This window comes from Maylandia zebra, unplaced genomic scaffold, assembly GCF_041146795.1.
Source record: "Maylandia zebra isolate NMK-2024a unplaced genomic scaffold, Mzebra_GT3a scaffold11, whole genome shotgun sequence".
Taxonomy (NCBI): domain Eukaryota; kingdom Metazoa; phylum Chordata; class Actinopteri; order Cichliformes; family Cichlidae; genus Maylandia; species Maylandia zebra.
In genome coordinates, this window is record NW_027490041.1 from 2,317,869 (window position 1) to 2,341,341 (window position 23,473).

The following is a 23,473-nucleotide window of genomic DNA, read 5'->3' on the forward strand; positions in this document are numbered from 1 at the left end:
TGCAGGACTGTGCCTCGAACCACTCTGACACCATCGCCACTCTCCAGGCCACTGTGGAGCGTTTGTCTGCGGAGGTAAAGAAGTTAGATGAGAGATGTGGAGCTCTTGAGGCGCTCCAGGAGGAATCATTTAAGAACTGCAGGAATACCAGAAGGCACAGAGGGACCCAAGATGACTGAGTTGGTTCACACCTGTTGGCGGAGGCGCTATCTCTCGAGGAGAAGCCACTCATCGATCGAGCACATAGAGCGAATCGCCAGCGTCCCAAACAAAGTCATCTTCCTCGGCCCATCATCTTGAGATTGCACTACTACCACATTGGTGAGGAAATTCTGCTGAAAGCTGCAGAGAACAAGAACCTGATGTATAAGGGTTTTTAAAATAAACATCCTCCCAGATTTCCCTCCCTCTGTTGGAAACGCAGAGCCGCATTTGCAAATATGAGAGGAAGACTACGTGGGATGACCGGCGTCAGGTACAGACTGCTATACCCTGCAAAGCTGTTAGTGACCCATGGTGATGTGAGGAAAAGCTTTACCGATCCCAAAGAGACCGTAGACTACGCGGAGAAGCACCTCTCCCACCCACCTTCAAATGTATTAAAAGCAAGGATATATCTATATGTCTAACGCTGACACAGCACTGTGTTTCTTCTTTTCCCTTTATATTCCATGTAAAGGTGAATATGGAGCGTTTATGGAGCTCGTTTATTGACCAGCTGTCAGTTAGAAGGTAAGAGTTACTAGGTTAACAGAGGTTAGCAGTAACAGTACGGGGAAGTATATTGTGTTGTTCTTTTGTTGGTTTTTATTTTATCCTACTTTACTTTGTTATTTTGATTTTACCTGTTGTGAGTGCTTCCCGTAATTCTCCTTTTTCTTGCGCCGCTGCGGCCAGAGTTCACAACATTACATATTTTTGTATCTATAAACAGGAAGCTGACACTCTCCAGACTTTATCAAAGGTGTGAGCGTCACAGCAGAGGCCTTTGTGTCAACGTAGCTGAAGACAAAACACAGAAACACATGAAGGAGATTTTCCTGGCCTGGATTTTATACAAATATTCTGCAGTACATCAAAAATGAAAGAAAACCATTAGTCAACATATGAACATCACCTCTGAAGTTACAGAGCTTTGATTGGAGACACAGCTGAGCGTTTTGCATTTTGCATAATTAATTACATAATTAATTATGTAACCATAATTAAATGGTTACATCATCTTTAAAGTCCCCAGAGATCAGGAAAAGGGCCTGAGGGTGCTGTGTTTGGAGTCTGCTGGTTACAGTGTGCAGGACCTCACAGGCTGCTGCAGCGTTAGCAGAGGGCGGGACATACACAGCTATCATAATCACGTGTGTAAACTCTCGTGGTAGATAGTACGGTCTCATGCTAACCGCTAGCAGCTCAATGTCCTTACAGCATAGCGTCTCTTTGATAGAGAAATGCCCAGAGTTACACCATCTATCGTTCACAAACACAGCCAGACCCCCTCCTCCCTTCTTACCACTCTCCGCTGTTCTGTCATAAGAGGCTCAGCAGCTAAAGCAGCACACCTGGGTCTCCCAGCCTATTAAAAGCAGCCCTTTGCTTCACCTGCTTCACTAAACATTATTATTTTAAGCAGAGTGGTGTGATTTATGTAGGCATTGCTGTGTGACAGGATGACTTTTCTTGCACACCCACCAAAGGAGGGCGCACATGCTTCCACGCCCACTGGTGACTGCACACATCCTTTCAAGGAAGCATTTCATTCATCCCTAACAAATGGAACAAAACACTGTGCAGCGTGTTCAGGTTTGAACGTGGCCCTGGCCTCTCTCTGCATCCACCTGGCACATGCAACACACATCCACTCCCTGCTGAGCTGCTTGTATTTGATGTGTTGAAGTTTTGGTAAAGTTTGAATAAATTCCACTTTATTTATAGGAACATTTCATCTGTGGACTCCTGCTTCCCCTCTCCTTGAGCCAGTTTGTGACGGGAACATGACATAAGAAAAGTAATTTATCCCTTTTTGATTCTGTGTATCTGGCGCTCATCCAGTGAGTTCACACTTGGCAGAAACAGACTGAATTTGTCTGGAGAACTTTGGCTTCAGCCAAGTTAGATAAACACACTGTGTCTCTGTCAAAACAGCAGTGTAGTTGTGGCACCCCTGTGAGGGAATGACCACATGAATATTATTTTGTGTAAAACACTCATGTAACGGGACATTTTTCATTGCTATATGTATTTATTTTCAGTTTCTTTAAGAGGATAGAAAATCCATGTAACAGGGATTCATTTTATGTTAGAAAGCAGTGAGGGCGGAACTTTGGTGCTTGCTCCGGGGTTTCGGGGAGCAGTAAGTGGAGCCCACCTTCCGCTGCTTCCTCAGACACGTTCTGGAGGAAAGCAGAGACGCATCGTGTCTTCCTTACTCTGCTCTTCACCTGCTTTTACAGGTCGGTACACGGTGCTCGCACCGAAAATGTTGTTTATTGTCACCATGGTTACCCAGGTTAATGTGAATGGGAGAGTTAAGGCGGTCCGCCAAAGTTATTTATATGTAAACACGGGAGAAAACCAGAGGAGTGTCCCGCGCGACCGCACCGCGAGCCCGCTCGTTAGGTGGAGCGCTCGTGAAGCAGAGTCAGTGCGCTCCTATGCTCTGTGCAAACGTGTTGTAATGCTCCAATCAAATCAGTTCTGTGAGATGTGAATGTTAATAGTTCTGTTAAAGTGACTGAGTAGATTAGCTAGTGTAACACAAGCACTCTGAGCAACTCTGTGTAGCTAACAGAGGCATTCATGGGTTGATTCAACAAGCTGTGTTTCATGATGCACTAAATAGTGATTTTGCCAGTAAATTACTGGAGGGAACAAATGTAATGTATTTACCAATGCTGTTATTGAATAGAACTGTTTAGCCAGTAAGACACTGCAGAAGACAATGTGATGTGTTTATTGATATGATAAAAGGATGTAGCTGTTATGGAAAGAAGTGTGAACTTGAGAAACTGAACCAGTTAAAAAGAGTATATTTCACTGATGTTGTGAAATAAGTAAATGTAATTGATGTGAATGAGGAACCAGCTGAACAGTATATTGAAAGCTCATGTTTAGTGTTTTATAGCATTTATTTGTGTGAAATAAATCAGACTCAGACACGTTCTGGAGGAAAGCAGAGACGCATCGTGTCTTCCTTACTCTGCTCTTCACCTGCTTTTACAGGTAACATATTTGTCATCGAGGTCTTCATCCTTGGGACCCGTAACATAGTAACTTCTTCATTGTTATACTTCTATAGTTTTCCCATTTTGTGAGCTGTGGATGTGGAAAGTGTCTCAGTGACACATCCACATGAAAACGGCGTTACCTTCGTTCATTTGCACGTCAAATGAACGAGCTGTTTGGACTTTAACGTCACAGCTGATGCTTCGATACTCGAACTCAAGAGTTCAGCTTCCACTCAGAGGTACAAGTACACACAGCAAAGATAAACGTGTACACAAGGTGGAACCCACAAGTGCACAGCTCCGACCAGAGATGGGCAGTAATCCGATTACTTTTTTCAAGAAACGAGTAAAGTGAGGGATTACTATTGCAAAAAAGGTAATTAGATTACTGTTACTTTGCCGTAAGCACGCTGCGTTACTGCGTTACTAAAACCGCAGCTGTGTGCAGATGAACAATGGATAATCTATCGAGTGTGGAGAGAGTGTGAGCGTGCAGCGTTTAAAGCGTGGAAGCACTGACCTTACTTTGAGTTTGACTCTGTAAAAGTGACAAAAACATTAGCATCCGCTGTTCACTGCGTGGGAAGACAACATGCTCACTCACTATGTGTTAATGGGCATGCTTATTTATAACTTTGATAAAATGTCATAAAAATAATTCCATGCCAGCTCACCATTGGTGATCAGGTAGTTTCTGTTCCAGTTCCAGTCCCATAAATCATGAAGCTTGCTGCCAGAAAAGCTTCAAATCTCCTTTGAAAGCTGTTTGTGGTCTTGATTGTGGGAGCTTCAGTTGTCTGACTCCAGCTGCCACACAGTGCTCACTGATATCATTTGCAAAAACCCCAGTGTGACAATATTTATCAGTGAAGCAGAAATCAGGAAGTGACGACTTTTCTTTGAACATTTGCTAAGGCTAAGCTGTGCTTTCTACCACAGTTGGGAATTTCCTGGTTTACAACAAATTATTGTGTCAACACCGCATAAGATTTCAAACTACAGGAAAATCACTGGAGTTATAAGAGGCAGACAACGACACACACACCACATGCATGCTGTTGCTATTTATTGTGGATTAACCTGTCAAGGGCAAGAACAAAAGAATTCTGCCTCAAATACAGGAAATCATAGCTTTCCTGTATTTCCTCCATTGTTGGCATGCTGGTTAGTGCTGTTGCTCCACAGTAAGAAGGTCCTGGGCTAAATTATCCATGAATGTAAACGGCTGTGTGTTTCTATCTGATAGACTGGTGAGCTGTCCAGGGTGTACCCTGCCTGGTAACCTATCACTTCAGGGTTATTTCCCAGCCCTGCTGCAACCAGGATAGAGATAGGAGGATGGTAGTTGTTGTAGACCCATTCAATTTCAATTGAAGGATTAAAATGTTCCAGGAGCTCAACTTACTCCATCTGAACATGTTTCAATCGTGTTTTATGAACACAACATGCAGCTTTACTGAATATGAAAAGGTTGTGTTGATTTAACTCAGTTGTTTAAGTTTCTGCCAAAGCAAAACCTTTGTGTGCAACCAGTGTCCACTATTGAATCAAGTAAATCCAACATGTTTTTGTCAGTGCAAAAGGAGTTACGGTGCCTGTATTCCTGCACAATATTGTCCCGGGAGGGAGGAAAACTTTCTGGTGAAGTTTTGGTTGATTTTTGGGTTTTGCTTGACACTAGGTTGATTTTATCAGTGAGGTTTGGATTGTTTTCTTTCTCTAAGAGAGAGAAAGATGGTTTTATGCTTGGACATGTTTGCAATGGGCCCCAGTATTTGTTACTTTATTAGTATTTTATTGGTTGCGTTTGTTTGTGCTTTTGTTACAGTGCACTGAGATAAGAACATCTGAGAGGTGTGATCCACCGCTGGTGATATTTTGGTATTTTGTGAGTTCCCGATTTAACAAATCAGCTCTTTAATCCAGACCTGAGAGGTTGAACTTTAAAGCGCTATAAAATATTCTTACTGGAAACAGTGGCAAAGTGTTTTTCTCCATGATTATAATGGGCTTGGGAGAAATTCACTATATATATATATATATATATATATATATATATATATATATATATATATATATATATATATATATATATATATATATATATGTATATATATATATATATATGTATATATATATGTATATATATATATATATATGTATATATATATATATATATATATATATATATATATATATATATATATATATATATATATATGTGTGTATATATATATATATATATATATATATATATATATATATGTATATATATATATATATATATATATATATATATATGTCTCAATGCTGTTTCTCAATAATATTAAAAACCTAAAAACTATTGTTGTGGAAGATAGAAGTCACTATGACAGCCCTCTGACTGTGGAGGACGTTTGTAATCCTATTTCTGCACTTAAGGCCAACAAATCTCCCGGCACAGATGGTTTAACTGCAGAGTTTTATGAATCATTTTCTAATCTCCTGGCTCCGTTCTTACTGCAGCTTTTCATAGGAAGTGTAGAGAATAACATCCTCCCTCCTACTCTTGCTCAGGGTCTCATAACACTTATTCCAAAGCCAAACAAAGACTTACTTCTTATTGATAATTGGAGACCCATCTGTCTGCTCAATGATGACTATGAGATTATGGCTTTAGTACTTGCTAACAGAATGAAAGAGTTCTTGGACACAATTATCGATGAGACACAATCAGGCTTTATGAGAAACAGACACCTTTCTAGAACATGAGACTGGTTTTAGATCTACTTGATTACTCTGATTTGGTATCTGACTATAGCTTCATTCTCTTCCTGGATTTTTAAAAGGCTTTTGATACAATTGAACATCAATTTATTTTACACTCTTTGGAAAAATTTGGCATTTTTCTGTAAAGCTATCAAAACCTTGTACACGAATGGCAATAGCTCAATAAAATGATTAAGACTCCACCCCGAGATTTGACCTGTTATACAAGGAATCAGCACAGCTGATAAGGAGCTCATCATCAGCCAGCTAGCTGATGACACCACACTCTTCTTGAAGAATGCAAATCAAATCCGTCCAGCCCTTAGTGTTATTAGTGATTTCTCTGAGGCATGTTAATACTTTTAGCTATTTTATATCCATAAATCAATGGCGTGTCCAGCGGGGTGGCCTGGGGGGGCACAGGCCACCCCCCCAACCAGACTGGCCACCCCAGGTGCCACCCCAAAGGTAAAACAATAAAATTCAATCAAATATCAAATGTACGATTATGTTTTCACGGTGAAGCTCAGATATCCGAGTGTAAGTGAATGCAGCATCGGCTTCTGCGCTATGCGCATCACGTTAGCAAAGGTAGGCGAGCCAAGCACGAAGGACAACACTGCAGGGAACAATTTTTCGGTGAAAGAAAATGAGGACAGAATAAATGTCCCGGTAAGTAATAAGTTTGTTGAGTTTAGTAAACTTCGGTGAAATTAGAATCCCAAGGAAAAAATAACACTTAAAGAATTTTTGCAGCCGTCGAATATTTCAGACAGTATGCTACTGAGGGCAGCTAACATAAGAGTTATGAGTTATAAGATGCAGGTCGATGTGTAAAAATAACTCCGTTGTTTGGTGGTGGCTATGGCAGGGCTTCCACAGAGGCCAGCAGGTGGATGAGGGAAGGGGAGGCAGGAGGAGAGCCCCGAGGCGGCCACCAGTCCGAGTGTCAGGTGAACTGAACTTCAGGTAAGAAGTTATGACCTGCAGTCTATCTGGGTCAGATATAAACTAAGTTTAGGTGGAGTTTATTTTCGTTGTGCTGACTTTTTACCCTCAGTTGCAATAACTCTTACTGCGTTCTAGCCAGCTTGATGGAGTTTTTATACAGCTGGGTGGGTGCTATGATGTTACTGATAGTGAACTTTATTTTATTCATGCCAACGGCTCCTTAAAAAAATGGAATGGTCCCTCATTCAGAGAAAATATTACACGTTTCGTATTGAGCTGAGAAGAGATGCAGTTTGTCCCGGACTTTAGCTAGAATGGAAAAAGACACAAAGCTGGAGTTATTCTGTCTTTACGCTGCACAGCTGCCTCTTCTTCTCTCATTCTCTCACCCTCTCTCTCCTGTTGCTACTTCAATCATGAAACTGATCAATGATCAGCTGATCGGCTTTTCTCTCTCATTTATTTATCGCCCACTTTGCTGGTCATGATGTCGGTTTGTATATGTGGTGAGAGGGAAACATGAAGATGAAACCAGGAGATGTCCTTACTGAATCATCAGAGCTGAACAGGTGATGGAGAAACAGGTTTACCTTTTAGGTCACATGAATGAGTTGAAGGGAAGTTATGAACTGTTTCTGAGAGACAAATAACACCAGGATCCTTTTCTATGTAGCTGACAGCTGATAACTGTGCAGGGGTGGATCTAGCAAATTTTTGCCAGGGGGCCAGGTAGGGCATTAACAGGGAAAGGGGGCACAAAGAAATACTTTTCTTTCTTATTCTCATTTAAAATATCTAGCTTTTATTAAATAATTATCTGAATCTTACAACCAAAGTTTTTATCTGATGTAAAATGTATAGAAATCATACATATACCAACAAAACTGTACATCACTGTCACCACAGGGTTTGTTTTCATTCAAAGGCTTTAATACCTGGTGGGCCGGTCTCTAGTCAAAATGCCCGATTTTCTGTACCGGTCCAGCCCTGCAGGTTAATACTGGCAGTGTCACCATGCCAGCTGACTGTATTTCATCATCAGCCAGTGTTGTTCTTTATCAATATTACCAAAGTTTACCATAAGGAAGCAAAGAAAGTATTTACTTGCTTTCAGGTTTTATTCAAATATTAGTCTTTTCATTTGTTTCCCCACTTTTTCCCTGTTTCAAAATCAAACACCAGTTTGTGAGAAGATTATCTTCTTTTTTTAATAGGCAGAAAAAGTTTTGCATTGGCATTGGCTAATTTGTCAATTGTTTGCTACAAATGTTCGTATTTTAATATTAAAAAATGTTTTTGCCCAAAACATATGTGCACTATATGTCAGTAAAAACACTATGCAAATATTGCTGTCCTTGAATGCTGAGTAAACACTGACAAAGCACTGATTGTATCTCTTGTACTTTATCAACGCAGTATCTAAAAACTTTGCACCGGAGTGGTTAAAATCTCATTCTAATAAGAGTTAAAAGCGCATTCGGTTATTAGGTTTACAGGATTATTGAATTATGGTTAATGGTTGGTAGAATTTTTTTTAAACATTATCTGCCAATTACATCTGCCACCCTTCTCCAAATCTGTGCCCCTACCTGGCCCCCCCAACAAAAATTTTCTAGACACGCCACTGCCATAAATGTAAGTTTATTAATAAAACACCATATTTCTGCCTTTTTATAAGGATATGAATTGTACATACAATCAATTTCAGACTCAACCAACAAAAAGCCTCTCAGAACAATATTTATATTGTAACAGTTGCTATTGTAATGCAGTGTATCACCACATGGCGGCGCCTCCTGTCTCACGACTGGTGTCACCCCCTTTTTGTTCTTCTTCGCACTCCTCCTGTAATGGATGCTCCCGTGTGTACGCGGACTAGTGTGCTCTTTAGTAATGTGTGGTAGAGGTAGCACTTTTATTTTTGATATTGTAAATAAATGAGTACTTTTTGGAAAGTCAGAAGCTGTTGCTCATTCGCTATCCACCTGCACACCTCCGCGGCTGGCTTCATCTCCACTGCATGTTACAATATGTTGATTTTTTTCGCCTACTCATATCATCATTTTTTTACTCCTGGTTCTGTATGTTCATGTTCTGTTCTTTTGTAAACTTCATCTGTTTGTATGTTGTATACTCATTGTGTTTCAATAAAGTTTGATTTAAAAAAAGGTACGTTCTAAACGAAGCTTCAGACGTCACTGATCACGTGACTCTGGCCAAACGAATCAAGCCTCGACACGGTGCTTCTGAAGCAGCGCGTTGATCTTTCTGACACACGCACCGGAGCGTCAGCTTCAAGCGGACCATCACTACGTCTCACATCTAAAGGTGTCAAGGTAACTTTGAACTGAGTTCAGTCAATCTGGAGTTTTTCCAAGTTTTCTGTTGCTCTCTGTGAGAGAAGAGCGTTAAAGGCGGGGCTCTCCAGAGTCCAGCAAAACAGGAAACAACAGCTGGGTGTGTGTAAGTGTGCAAACCAATAGAATGCATCGTGGTGGGGGGGGGGCATCACGGGCAAGAAAAAAATAAAATAATCGGTCGTACCCATGCTTCCCCGACGTCATGCCAGCGCATATTGGGAAATTCGTAGGCACCGATCTGTTTTCTATCAGCCATTTGCTGGGCGTAAGGGCGCCCTCCGTTTGCGAGGTGCGCCTGCTGCTGGCGGCACAGGGAGGAGAGGGCGGGGCGGCGGGGAGTCTCTGGCTGGCTGGAGCGGCATCTAATAACCAACTCACAAAATAAAAACAACACAACAAACAGATATTATGATACAGACTTATAATCTGCACCGATGTTTTTTCTAAATTCTATAAAGTGAGTGCGAGAGCCCTCGGTGCGCCTGCGCGCTGCTGAAGTCAAAGTAAACTTTATTTTCATCTCCGCTACAGACAGTCCAGCATATAGAGAGACGAGACGACGAGGCTGCAGTTACAGCGGTGCAAGTAAACAAACAATAAATACAGTGGGGCAAAAAAGTATTTAGTCAGCCACCGATTGTGCAAGTTCCCCCACTTAAAATGATGACAGAGGTCAGTAATTTGCACCAGAGGTACACTTCAACTGTGAGAGACAGAATGTGAAAAAAAAATCCATGAATCCACATGGTAGGATTTGTAAAGAATTTATTCGTAAATCAGGGTGGAAAATAAGTATTTGGTCACCTCAAACATGGAAAATCTCTGGCTCTCACAGACCTGTAACGTCTTCTGTAAGACCCTTTTCTGTCCCCCACTCGTTACCTGTATGAATGGCACCTGTTTGAACTCAGCATCTGTATAAAAGACACCTGTCCACAGCCTCAAACAGTCAGACTCCAAACTCTGCCATGGCCAAGACCAAAGAGCTTTCGAAGGACACCAGGAAAAGTATTGTAGACCTGCACCAGACTGGGAAGAGTGAATCCACAATAGGCAAGCAGCTTGGTGTGAAAAAATCAACTGTGGGAGCAATCATCAGAAAATGGAAGACATACAAGACCACTGATAATCTCCCACGGTCTGCGGCTCCACGCAAGATCTCATCCCGTGGGGTCAAAATGATCATGAGAACGGTGAGCAAAGATCCCAGAACCACACGGGGGGACCTGGTGAATGACCTGCAGAGAGCTGGGACCAAAGTAACAAAGGTCACCATCAGTAACACACTACAACGGCAGGGAATCAAATCCCGCAGTGCCAGACGTGTTCCGCTGCTGAAGCCAGTGCATGTCCAGGCCCGTCTGAAGTTTGCCAGAGAGCACATGGATGATACAGCAGAGGATTGGGAGAATGTCATGTGGTCAGATGAAACCAAAGTAGAACTTTTTGGTATAAACTCAACTCGTCGTGTTTGGAGGATGAAGAATACTGAGTTGCATCCCAAGAACACCATACCTACTGTGAAGCATGGGGGTGGAAACATCATGCTATGGGGCAGTTTTTCTGCCAAGGGGACAGGACGACTGATCCGTGTCAAGGACAGAATGAATGGGGCCATGTATCGTGAGATTTTGAGCCAAAACCTCCTCCCATCAGTGAGAACTTTGAAGATGAAACGAGGCTGGGTCTTCCAACATGACAATGATCCAAAACACACCGCCCGGGCAACAAAGGAGTGGCTCCGTAAGAAGCATTTGAAAGTCCTGGAGTGGCCTAGCCAGTCTCCAGACCTCAACCCCATAGAAAATCTGTGGCGGGAGTTGAAAGTCCGTGTTGCTCGGCGACAGCCCCAAAACATCACTGCTCTCGAGAAGATCTGCATGGAGGAATGGGCCAAAATACCAGCTACTGTGTGTGCAAACCTGGTAAAGACCTATAGTAAACGTTTGACCTCTGTTATTGCCAACAAAGGTTATGTTACAAAGTATTGAGTTGTATTTTTGTTATTGACCAAATACTTATTTTCCACCCTGATTTACGAATAAATTCTTTACAAATCCTACCATGTGAATTCATGGATTTTTTTTTTTCACATTCTGTCTCTCACAGTTGAAGTGTACCTCTGGTGCAAATTACTGACCTCTGTCATCATTTTAGGTGGAGGAACTTGCACAATCGGTGGCTGACTAAATACTTTTTTGCCCCACTGTATAAGAAGAGTAAGAAAATAAATCTACACTTTAGGACTCGGGGTAAAGGATCAATAACAATTTAAATTTATAATTTACAGTTTGATGATTTAAAGTCTCACACAACCCGTCAAAAGGGGCGGGGCCGGCTGCTTCCAAGTAGAGCGCATTTCATTTATAATGATGTAAATCCAAGCCCATCATGGATTCACGATCTGAATCCTGGGTTGTGTGAAATCCCAGAAATCAACCTTAGACAAAGTGAATCTGTGAACTAAGGTGTAGGTCTGTTAGGTTAATTGTGCTGATCCTCGGGTTGGGGGATTTGTGTTTGTACTGGAGCGCAAAATTCAAACCAATGGAAGATGGACAACAAAAGTTCAAAGCCATCAGGTGCTCAGGTTAGAAAAAAGAGAAAAGATGCAGGTAAGCAGACGTGTGATTGGATAATGGCGGCTCATCCTGAACCAATCAGACTAAACTCCAAACAATACATTATGTTACAGATTTTAATATTAATTAGTCATTGTTACTTGTTGATTTGTCCTTTTCTCATTGTGTGACGAATTATGACGACTGTTTGGTAGCTGTTATTGTCTCTCTCTCTCTCTTCATGTGTGTTTCTCTGGTGAAACAATAGTTTTGTGTTAATGTTAGGGCTGCACGATTTTGCATAAAATGAGAATCACGATTTTTTGGCTTAGAATTGAGATCATGATTCTCTCATAACAATAAATAAACATAAAACAACAAATGTCTCACGTTTTGTTGTTGCAGCAAAATGTTGTCCTGCTTGAAATTCCGTCTCCACCGTTGCTCGACGCTGCGTGTACAGAGCAGGTAGTGCGACAATAGAAAAATAGTTGCGGGACGGCACTGTGTAGCGTTTGTCTAGGGTGTTGATCGTTTTCCTAAATCCCTCGTTTTGCGCAGTGTTGATGGAGCCATATCTTTGGTCAGGTGATAAGTGATAGCCTCCGTGATGTCTTTGTGCCTGCGGGAGTTCGACGTGTATAGGGAAGCGCTGTATAAGGTTCCCGTTATTGATGTTTGGGTGGTTGACCGGGACGGATTTTCTCCTGTCACTTTCTCGTCATCCCTGACGTGCCCTCCGTTGTTTTTTCCCTGCTAATTTTAGCATCACACGGCACAGCTTCTGTATCACGTGGTATAAGGCTCCGCCCTTGTCATTTGTTGAGCAGGAAGAGTGAGCGCTTGTTTTCATGCAGAGTATGTCCCGGATCAAAATGTGAAGTTTTACAAATCACCACTTCTTTAGTGAATATCATTTCAGTCTCAGACAATCTCGTTTCTCTTACAGAGGTTGAATGCACCTTCTGCGGATGGCGGTACCACACAGTGTGCGTGGACTTCCCCTGCACAGAAGGCAACTACAAATGCTGTGAATGCTAAATAAACAGAAACAAATGATCCCTGTTGTCTTTGCTTGATGATTGGTTTGAGTCTTGACAATCCACATTGCTGGCGTTGCATCTTTCAATGCCAGCAATGGCAGGTATCAGTGCTCAAACCTTTTGTGTTTGTTTCCAACAAGTTGCCCACCTCGGGAAACAAAAATGTGTTCTTTTACTTGTCAGATGAACATATGAGACACTTTGACTCTTCAGTGCAGTGTGGAGCCTAACAAAGATCTGTTTTGTGTCCCAGCTGATCAGCAGGAGGAGGAGAGTCTGACGGAGCAGCAGAGGAACATTTTCAGCTACTTGGACTCAGCTCAGCCACTACAGAGGAAACAATGAGCTCAACACAGAAGGTGACAGACAGAGCAGGACCATATGACCAAAGATATTTATCACCATATACATTTGAACATTTGCCATAACGATGCAGCTGACGATAGAATTGACACCAGACAAAATACTTTACAGCTGCACAACTTTATTAAAAACCCATCAATGTATTTTCACTGAAACAAGCAGCTGTTGTTTATGTGCATTAAAGTTATATAAAAATGTAACAGTGCAAATGCAAATTCCTCGCTGACAGTTTAACCAAAAGGCGTTTCCAGTGGAAACTGGCCGACACATCCTGAGCATAACCATGTATAATATCCACTAAACTTCAGAAGAGGTTATACAGTCGTGGCCAAAAGGTTTGAGAATTGCATAAATATTGGAACCTGGAGAAGTTGCTGCTTAAGTTTTTATAATAGCATTTTGCCTGCACTCCAGAATGTTATGAGGAGTGATCAGATGAACTGCATCGTCCTTCTTTGCCATGAAAACGAACTTAATCCCCAAAAAGCCTTACCACTGCATTTCATTGCTGTCATCAAAGGACCTGCTGAGACCATTTCAGTGATCGTCTTCTTAACTCAGGTGAGAATGTTGGCGAGCACGAGGCTGGAGATCATCATGGCTCCCGATTCAGGTTCTGCAGCTTTAAAGTCCTCAAGGGCCGCGTACTCAAAGACCGCTAAGGCCGAAGTGCGAGGCTCGTAGGCTCGTGAAATGGGATGTCTAGCCTCCGTCGCGCTTCCCGGGTTGCCTAGCAACCATGATACAGCTGGAAACGTTTCATACAGCTTTGTTTGACAGAAATGAAGGAGAACATATTTAGTTCATTTGTTTCTTTTTATTTTATTTTATTTTATTTTTTGTGTCCCGTTTGGATCTTTAGCCATCAGAATTGTTGTCTTGAGGCCAAGAAAGATGCCAAGCGGATTTATTTTACCAAGTGGATCATCATGGCCTTGCCATATTGGTCCATTTGATTGACCTTTATTATAATTATGAATTTATTTTATTTTCAGTTGCTACAAACGGGACAGACATGACTGTGGGATAGGACAGGGGGAAAGAATGAAAGAAAGAGAGGGAGAGAAAGAAAACCAAAGGGGAGAAGAGACGGTGAGAGGGGGGGGAAGAAAGAAAAAAAAAACACCTGGGTCACCTGTATGGAGAAAAAAAACAGAAGAGAAAGCAAACAACAAAGAGCAACATAATAAAAACAGCACCATCACAATAAACTAGCTAACAGTAGATAACAGTAGATACTAAATAATAAACGATATTGTGCAGCACGCAAGATAGACAGCGCACAGTGTGCTTTGAGGCAGCAGCCAAGAAAGCTGTAGTCCGCGTCTGTGAACACCTGTGTGTACACCTGTGTGCATACCTGTGTGGATCAGCATGCTTGCAGTCCAAAGGTTTCTCCATGTAACGATCTGCTAGGGAGTGTGGGGAGCCACAGCCCCGTCCACCAGGGTATGAAGCAGGTATGGAGGAGATCCAGGCCCCAGACATCCAGAGGCCCCAGAGTACGAGGACCCGAGGAGGACCACCAAAGGGGGGAGGAACCGTGCCACCCTCCTGGGAAGAGCTGAGTAGAGCCCCAAAGGAGAGGTCACCCCGCAGCTACGGAGCAGAGGCCAGAGGGGGTTGCAGTGGCGTGCCCGCGGGCTCTGCCGGCAGCCAGCTGTGCCAGAGAGGACCGAGCTTCAGGCCCAGAGGCCTGAGGGCATCCCAACCCCCGGGAAGGAGCCCAGCCGGGCCACAGGCGCCAGGCCCCGCCAATCGGCCACCAGGAGTGAGCCGGTACATACATGAGCGCCCAGCCCTAGTGGACAAGAACCACTAACACACCAATGTCTGAGGGCATCAGCCACCGGCAGGGAGTGTGGTGAGGGGAGATAGGCCTCCGTACTTTAGAGGGCCTGAGATGAACCCAGAGAGGTGGAGTCTAAGACCCAACCTGACATATAGACACAGACGTGCATTCCCACCCCATATGCACCACCAAATACTCGGCACTCACCCAACGTGTAGACAGACACAAATAGACACTGCACAGACAGTCGCACTCCCCAAACATACTCTATATCCCAGGTCCAGGTACCCCCGCCCTCAGAGGGGCAAGCCGCACCTAGACCCAGGAGATGTAACCCTTCTCTCTGGGGTGGAGGCAAGCGGACCACCTCCTTATCTGCAGTAGCAGGGAGGCCCCGCATCCCAGACCCCAGTCTGAAAGCCAGCCCTGACGGCTAACAGAACCGGGGTGAGTGAAGACCTCACTCATTTGTTTCTACATGAGCTCTGTGTGATTTGATGAGTATCTGAGGCTGAGACCACAGGACTGTGAAACATGATTGTTGGGCTTCATTTCTGTGCTGAACAGTCGTTTAAGATTAGCTGTAAATAACAATTAGCTGATGTTGTTCATGAGACTGAACTCATCTCACTGTGGTAATGTAAATATAATATGGCCAATATTATAGTTATTATATTAATCACTTCACTCACAGACAAGTATCTGTGACAGTGTGTATACAGATGTATCATATATAAGAGACAAATATTGTTCCTTCAGTATGTTGGCATTATTACATTTGGCTCAATGCTTATATGTGTAAAAAGCAAATGTAGGAGCTGTGATAACTGTGTCTGATAGAATGAAGAGTAGACTGATATATGAAATATATAGAGGTTTTATATAAATAGTGTCAAGTCAAACCGAGTAGGAGGTGGAGAGCCCTTAGGAAAAAAAAGTAAACGTGACAGACTGGAGGGCGGAACTAATCTTGTGTCTGGGTTTCTGTCGGGAAGGAAAAAGAAGGCGAACTGGGGAGCAACAGGAAGTTGCCACTTTCGGGAAAAGCCCAGCATAATTCTTTCAATAAGTTGTTGCCAACATGAATATTGTGTGGAACTGAAGTATCTACAAAGCCAGGGAGGCAGCCGGTAAGGGAATGGTTGCTGACTATGGTAAAAGACTTTGAAGCGAGTTGCTAAAGAATCGCGGCTGCCGCTAGCTTACGTAGCATTAGCACTGTGCCGTGAGTTGGTTGCCTGTTTACGAGCGGCACCATTGTTTATTGTTGGTCTGCATATGGAAGACTGTTAATGCTTGCATATGGTTAAGAGAAGCTGGTTATAAATACTATTGTTATTGCTCAAGTTCTAATGCAGATTGATTATTTAATTTAGCACTTTAATAGAAAGCAGTATTTCTCAAGGTGTATGTACAATTGCTAGTGAATTACATAATTTGAGCATTTAAAAATACTCAAGTAAATATTGTACTACAAAGCTTGCGCACTGCATTGATGTGTTTAAAAAAGAAAATGTGTTTGGGATTGTTTACAATATTTGCAGATGTGTGATAACAAACATAATTTGTATTTTGGTTTTTTGGTTTGTATTTAAAGGTTTTTCACCTATGGCTGACTGTGGCCGAAAAGAAGATTAAAGAAAAGGAAAACAAAAGATCTGCCTGGTCATTGAGTGAAACCCAGTTAAACACCTGTGGTAGATGCATCAATCCCTTTCAAGCGGGGAAGCTGCACAAACTTAGAGAGCTTGACAAATAGAGTGATGTGTATATATAAATAGAGGTTTTATGGAGATGCCATCCTTGTGTTTTAGTGGCAAATAAATTTGGCAGTCATCGGCATAACAATGAAATGAGATCCCATGCCTTCTAAGGATAGAACCCAGAGGCAATAGATACAGTGAAAAGAGCAGTGGCCCTAAAATTGAGCCCTGTGGGACGCCGCATGACAGAGGAGCAGAAGACGATTCGTAACCGAGAAGGCTGACAGAGAAATATTATTATTATTATTATTATTATTATTATTATTATTATTATTGATTGCTTATATTTGAACAATTGTGAAACCTCACTGTGGATGTAAGAGTGAAATTATGTGGATATCTTGAATCCACTTTATTGTGTAATATTTTATGTGAGTATTTGACGGAAGACGAGCAACATCTGTTGTGGAAGCTAACGGGGTTCCTTTAGAATAAACAAACATAGGATTTATTATCACTGAATAATTATGTATAAATCTATACAAATTATAGAAATATGTAATAGGAAACAACAAAATAATCTAAATTATAAAATTGTGTGTGTGTGTGTGTGTGTGTGTGCGCATGATTTTAGTGTTTAAACAGTCATGAATTATCTTTAACAGCAGGTTGGATGTAATGTGTTAGAACTACCAGCAGGTGGGGATAAGAGACCTTTAAGGTGTTTGGTGCCACGCTCCACCTTCAGGTTTAAAACTAGTGTTAATGGAGTTTGAAGGTTGAGTTTGTTCCACGACTGCATTTCACTCACTGCCTCTGTTTGTATCTTTGTCACTGCAGGACCAACATGGAGCCAGAAGTCAGCGCTCTCAGGAGGCCGACAAACCTCACAGAAGAAAGGGAGAGAAAAAACACACCTGTGACGAGTGTGGGAAGGGTTTTACTGTGAGGGCTAATCTAAAACAGCATCAGGTCATCCACACTGGAGAGAGACCGTTCAGCTGTGACTTGTGTGGAAAGTCTTTTTCCTGGATGCGTTGCCTAAAACAACACCAACTCATCCACAGTGGAGTTAAAGCGTACAGCTGTGATCAGTGTGGCAGAGCTTTTACTCACAGTAGCAGCTTACAGAGTCATCTAGTTACCCATTCTGGAATTAAGCCATACAGCTGTGATCAGTGTGGCAGAGCTTTTACTCAAAGTAGCAGCTTACAGAGTCATCTAGTTACCCACTCTGGAATTAAGGCATACAGCTGTGATCAGTGTGGCAGAGCTTTTACTCACAGTGGCAGCTTACAGAAGCATCTAGTTACCCACTCTGGAATTAAGCCATACAGCTGTGACGAGTGTGGGAAGGGTTTTACTGGGAAGGCTTCACTAAAACAGCATCAGGTCATCCACACTGGAGAGAGACCGTTCAGCTGTGACTTGTGTGGAAAGTCTTTTTCCTGGAAGCGTTGCCTAAAACAACACCAACTCATCCACAGTGGAGTTAAAAAGTACAGCTGTGATCAGTGTGGCAGAGCTTTTACTCACAGTAGCCACTTACAGAGGCATCTAGTTACCCACTCTGGAATTAAGGCATACAGCTGTGATCAGTGTGGCAGAGCTTTTACTCACAGTAGCAGCTTACAGAGTCATCTAGTTACCCACTCTGGAATTAAGGCATACAGCTGTGATGAGTGTGGGATGGAGTTTACTCTGAAGGCTTCACTAAAACATCATCAGGTCATCCACACTGGAGAGAGACCGTTCAGCTGTGACTTGTGTGGAAAGTCTTTTTCCTTGAAGGATTCCCTAAAAAGACACCAGCTCATCCACAGTGGAGTTAAAGCGTACAGCTGTGATCAGTGTGGCAGAGCTTTTACTCGTAGTAGCACCTTACAGAACCATCTAGTTACCCACTCTGGAATTAAGGCATACAGCTGTGACATCTGTGGAAAAACTTTCAACCGGAGAGGGAACCGAAATACACACCTACGCATTCACACCAGACATGATGTGTACTGCTGTGAACAGTGTGGCAAACAGTTTACAACAGACGCACACCTACAACAACACATGTTTACTCACACTGAGGAGAGGCCTTATCAATGTGACCTGTGTGAGAAGACTTTTAAAGCTCCACGTCACCTGAGACGACACCAACAGATCCACACCAGAAAGAGACTCTACAAGTGCAGCTATTGTGAGGTATGTATTTATATTGTTATCTTGTCATTTTAGCCTGACTGTTTGGAACAACTCTGCTCATTAAACTGTGTTAGCATGTTAGCAATTCTACTGCATGGAAAAGCAGCTCTGAGTGATTATTCAGATTTTCCTTTCAGTTATGATTTTAGTATTACTGTAGTATTATGGTGGTAGTATTGTAGTTATTGCAGCCCAGTAAACTGAGTGTGTTAACTGAAACAGTCAAATGTAGTTGGACGTCTGCAGAGATGCTCTTTATTTCAGGCAACGTTCAGGATACAAATGTTGAAGGACTGACTTACACTGTCTTTGTGTCTTTGTTTAGAAGCAGAGCGACACAGATGGATCCAGTTCTCAACCCTGTCATCACTGTGGTGGTGGGAAAGACTTTCATTGTGACCTCTGTGGAAAAACTTTCAGTCAGCAAAAGACCCTAAAAGTACATCAAAGTAGACACTCTGGAGACAAACTGAAATACTGCAAAGAATGTGGGAGAAGCTTCACCACACCAAGTGAGTTAAAACGACATGAACTGATTCACAGTGGGGTTAAAAAGCACCTCTGTGATCAGTGTGGGTCATCCTTCACCACTGAAGGTCAGCTTAAATCACACAAAGGAGTCCACACAGGAGAGAAACCACACAAGTGCAGACACTGTGAGAGAAGCTTCTCACAGTCAGGTAATCGTAACATTCATGAACGTGGACACATGGAAGGAAACTACATCTGTGACCAGTGTGACAAGAGCTTCAGGAATCTCAGTTCATACTCTGCACACAAACGATCCCACGTTACTAATAAACTGTTTCACTGTTACCAATGTGCCCAAACATTCACCTCATTGTCTGCTCTGTGCAAACATCAGCGCGATCACTCAGGGCTGAAATCACTCCCATCACTGGATCACAGTGAATCTGAAGACACAGAAAGATCCTCTGGTTTCTGTGTCAGACTCAAAAAGCTTGAGATCAGGCTCCACAGAGTTCAGATAGAATCATTTAAACTTGTGTTGAACTGAACTGGTTGCTGGGCTGAACTTCTACATAATACAGATCTACATGGGATCTTCTTTTCTGTTGTTTTACTGAGTCAGTTTTGTCCTTTTTTCTCTGTCCTGGTTTTGCTCGTCTGTAAATGATTGAAACTCAGTCAAATAGTTCATTGTTCTCCAGCAAAACGTTTTGGAAACTCATGTTTAACCTTTAAAACTCTGACATGTTTTAGCACACAAGGCTTCATCGGGGAGTTCACTCATGATTGGACCATGAGAACAAAGGTTTTTAGTTCTTTCAAAGAGAGTCTTGGAGATGTTTGATGTTTCTGTTTTTCTGAAACCACCTGAAAGAAAAACAATTTTTCTTGCTTTATGTAGTGTGGAAGTTTTTAATGTTTCTTCATCTGTGATGTTCTTGAATGTGTTCACGTGAAGATGGTACAAATAAACTGTCCTTTCAGCTTTAGCTCCTAATTTATTCATTATTTATGGATGTAGCACAGCAGCCGTCTCTTGATTAACACATGGAGGGCTCGGGATCTGATGGTGTCGTCTCCCTAATTTGCCCACTCAGTAAATCTCACTCATGGCCAAGAAATTGAAATAAACCTTGTTTCCCTGCTGGATAGTGATCCACTGTAACTCTGCTCCTCCTTCCTGTTTAGGATTTCTGTGGCTGAAGTAAAATTCCCTCCATCCATCACTTATCCCAGCTAACCCAAAGTGAAATAAAGTTTTGCTCGTCTTAAAAAAGCATTACAATAATGGGCATTACCAATGCAAACTGAATGATACAGAAGATGAAAGAAGAGACTTTGATCAGTTAATAAAGCTCATGATCTGGATTCATTGTGGCTGCTACACAGATACTTCTGGGTCACTTCTCTCAGTTAGGAACCTTCCTCACCAAACTGACTGTTGGACCACACCCCTGGTTTCATGAGAAATTGTTTCAGCCATGATCTCTCTTCCTGTATTTCAGAGTAAAGACTGAAGTGACAAATGGAAGCATGTTTAAAAAACACAATGTGAGAGAGACGTTGAGGTCCTTAGAAGTTACCCTGGGTTTTTCTGTCACCCTGCTAGATGTTACACACCTTGTTATTGGACTGATTTCTACTGCTGGACTACTCCTGCGGAGAGTAACAATACTCTTACTAATTAGCTCCCTTTCACACCTTTGGGGATATTTATTTTTGTGTTTGCAGCGCTGTGAGCCAGAACAGCGAGAGAAAAATCTGCAACAGCGACGAGCCGAATGCTTACGTGAATCGCAGCAGCTGCACATGTGCTACGCTGAATTAGAGGATATCTTTGCTCTGGATTTCTATTTCTACTTTTTCATTTCTATATGATTCTTCTTGCATCTAAACAAAGATGATTCAATTTGCTAAATGTTGATGGCTCTTCGTGCTCAGGTGTAAATGAGACGTAATATTTGCTCTTGGTTTGGTTCTCCTGTACAGAACCTTGCAGTACAACAGAAACCTAAAAACATTATTTGTAGTTGTTATTCTTAGTTGTTCTGCTGCCTAAATACCACAGGGTCTGATTATGAAGTTATTGAGCTGCACATACTTTACGACCTGCTTAAGTTCGAGGTCACAGCGTCTGTAGAGCAGCTGGAACATAATGAAGTCTACAAGGTTAAAGTTTTCTCTTCAGTTATTGTTCTTTCTGCTGCTTGGTTTGATGGAGCTGAGAGCTTTTGTTTTTATTATTGTTATTATAATTATCATTAATATTTTACTCTCTAGAAGCTTTAAAATAGTGTTTGTGTTTGAAAAAATTGATTTAAGAATTGAACAGAAACATCTGTCCTTCTGAAAATGGCCCAAAGGCACGGAGACAAAGTCAAAGGATGCAACCTGTAACTTTCTCTTCCTTCATGTCAGGACCATCATCCATGATTTATATAAAATGCATATAGCAACAGTAGCACTTTAGTTTGGACTTTATGATTTCTGTAACTGGAAAATATTATTTTGTTTAAAGACAGAAGTGACCGCATAGTTGCAACATCAAAGGGAAATATTAATTAATTAGCATCAAGTATATTTGTTGCTTAAGCGTTTGCACTATAACTTAAGTAGGATTATAACTTTTAAGGAAGGAAAGATTTCAGATATTTAGTTCACTGCTTCAGTTATTTTATATGAAATTAAAACATTTACGTTGGTCAAATATGATGCTCTAAATCAAATAAAAGTTTGAAAATAAATGATGTATTTTTAAATGCTGCAACAAATGTTCACAAAAAGTAACTATAATTAAAACCAGTTAAACAAAATCAAATGTTTGAATCATGCTTAACCAAATGCCAGGCTGGAGAGCTGAACCTAAAGTATACGTAGAAAGATTTCAACATCTGAGCAATTTTTAATGTTTTTATCACATATAAATGTCACAGCAGTGGGTCCTGGCCCAATGCTTTGTGTTTTTGGTTTTCTTTGACTCTTGTTTTTCTTGGTTTTTGTTCTTCTTATTTATCAGGCTCTCAGTAATCTTAGTTCTCCCTCCCTCAGTGTTCATTTCAGCCTGTGTTTAGTTTCTGTTCCCGTGTCCCACGTTTCATCGTTTCATGTCGAGTCAGCCCTGTCTCTCTGTTTCCTGTGTCTCCCCAGTCAGCCCCGCCTCCCTCGGGCACTCATGTGTGATACAGAGTAATAAACCTGACTACATTTGCTACACTCTCTTTATTACCTGTTACTTTAAAATTCATACACTAATTATGTCTGCCCATCTCTCTAATGTGAAGGTCAAAGGTCAACATCCCAGTGACATAAGAATAATCCCAAAGGGGCAAAGGCAGCGGTTAATTTAGCACATTTAGCATTAAGGGTACAGCAAGGATATACTTTTACTTATTGTGGCAGGGGTGTGGTCTCTGGCCTGCTGCAGTGGAGGCTGGTGGCGGGACGTTGGACGGCACAGGTGAGGGTGATGGAGCTCATGACTCTCCCCTTTATAGTGACGGAGGAGACTGGCGTGGGGGAAGCGTGTAGTGGAGGAAGCCGAGGAGAGAGCTGGTTTCTGGCTACAAAGACGGCGTCAAACCAGAAAAGATTGCTTGTGGTCAAATGTCAAAGGAGCTTGCAAAGAAAAGCGTCTGGACTTCTTTAAGTTACTTGAAGACGTTTCACCTCTCATCCGAGAAGCTTCTTCAGTTCTAAGGTCAAATGGTGGAGAGTCCCAGATATAAACCTAGTGGGAGTGACCCCCCACAGAGGGACAAAAGGACCCCCTGATGATCCTCTAATCGCCTGAGCCAAGGTGTGAAACTGGGTGTGGGCCCCAATCAGCAAGAGTTTCGGGTGTGTTCATTGTGAAACCTGGCCCCACCTTATCATGCGAATTCCTGAGATCAGATGGCCCAGGATGTGAGTGGACGTTAAGGCGTCTGGGAAGGGATCTCAAAACTGGATTATTGACGGCAGAGAGTTGATGTCGTAAACTCCGCCTCTGTTCAAAGATGGTCGCTCACAGTGGACATAGATGCTTCTTTCACTCCTCTTTCAAACCATCTGTCCTCTCCGTCCAAAAT

At 42.1% G+C, this 23,473-nt stretch overlaps 2 protein-coding genes and 1 long non-coding RNA gene across 5 annotated transcripts in view; 2 read left to right on the forward strand and 1 right to left on the reverse strand.

Annotated features, from left to right (window-relative positions):
• Window positions 1–23,473, forward strand: part of LOC112432912 (protein NLRC3-like) — a 414,611-nt gene that overhangs the window by 124,621 nt on the left and 266,517 nt on the right. The window lies entirely within an intron of this gene.
• LOC112432910 (uncharacterized) overlaps window positions 1–23,473 on the reverse strand; it is a 232,358-nt gene that overhangs the window by 101,056 nt on the left and 107,829 nt on the right. The gene's annotated exons all lie outside the window — the stretch shown is intronic.
• LOC143416000 (uncharacterized) lies at window positions 3,159–20,395 on the forward strand. Of its 3 annotated transcripts, XM_076881361.1 has the most exons (5): window positions 3,159–3,216; window positions 6,841–6,938; window positions 13,138–13,243; window positions 17,583–18,935; window positions 19,261–20,395. In XM_076881361.1, the coding sequence occupies exons 3-5, from the start codon at window positions 13,226–13,228 to the stop codon at window positions 19,951–19,953; spliced, it is 2,064 nt and encodes a 687-aa protein (XP_076737476.1). In that variant the 5' UTR covers window positions 3,159–3,216; window positions 6,841–6,938; window positions 13,138–13,225; the 3' UTR covers window positions 19,954–20,395. The 3 variants fall into 3 exon arrangements, with proteins under 3 accessions (XP_076737476.1, XP_076737477.1, XP_076737478.1); XM_076881362.1 differs by lacking the exon at window positions 6,841–6,938 and having other exon boundaries at window positions 3,161–3,216; XM_076881363.1 differs by lacking the exons at window positions 3,159–3,216; window positions 6,841–6,938 and adding an exon at window positions 9,114–9,256.

Excerpts from the sequence above, each read along its gene's own strand:
- LOC143416000 (XM_076881361.1), top strand. Across the intron at positions 18,936-19,260 it reads ACAAGTGCAGCTATTGTGAG|AAGCAGAGCGACACAGATGG; the intron begins GTATGTATTTAT and ends GTCTTTGTTTAG.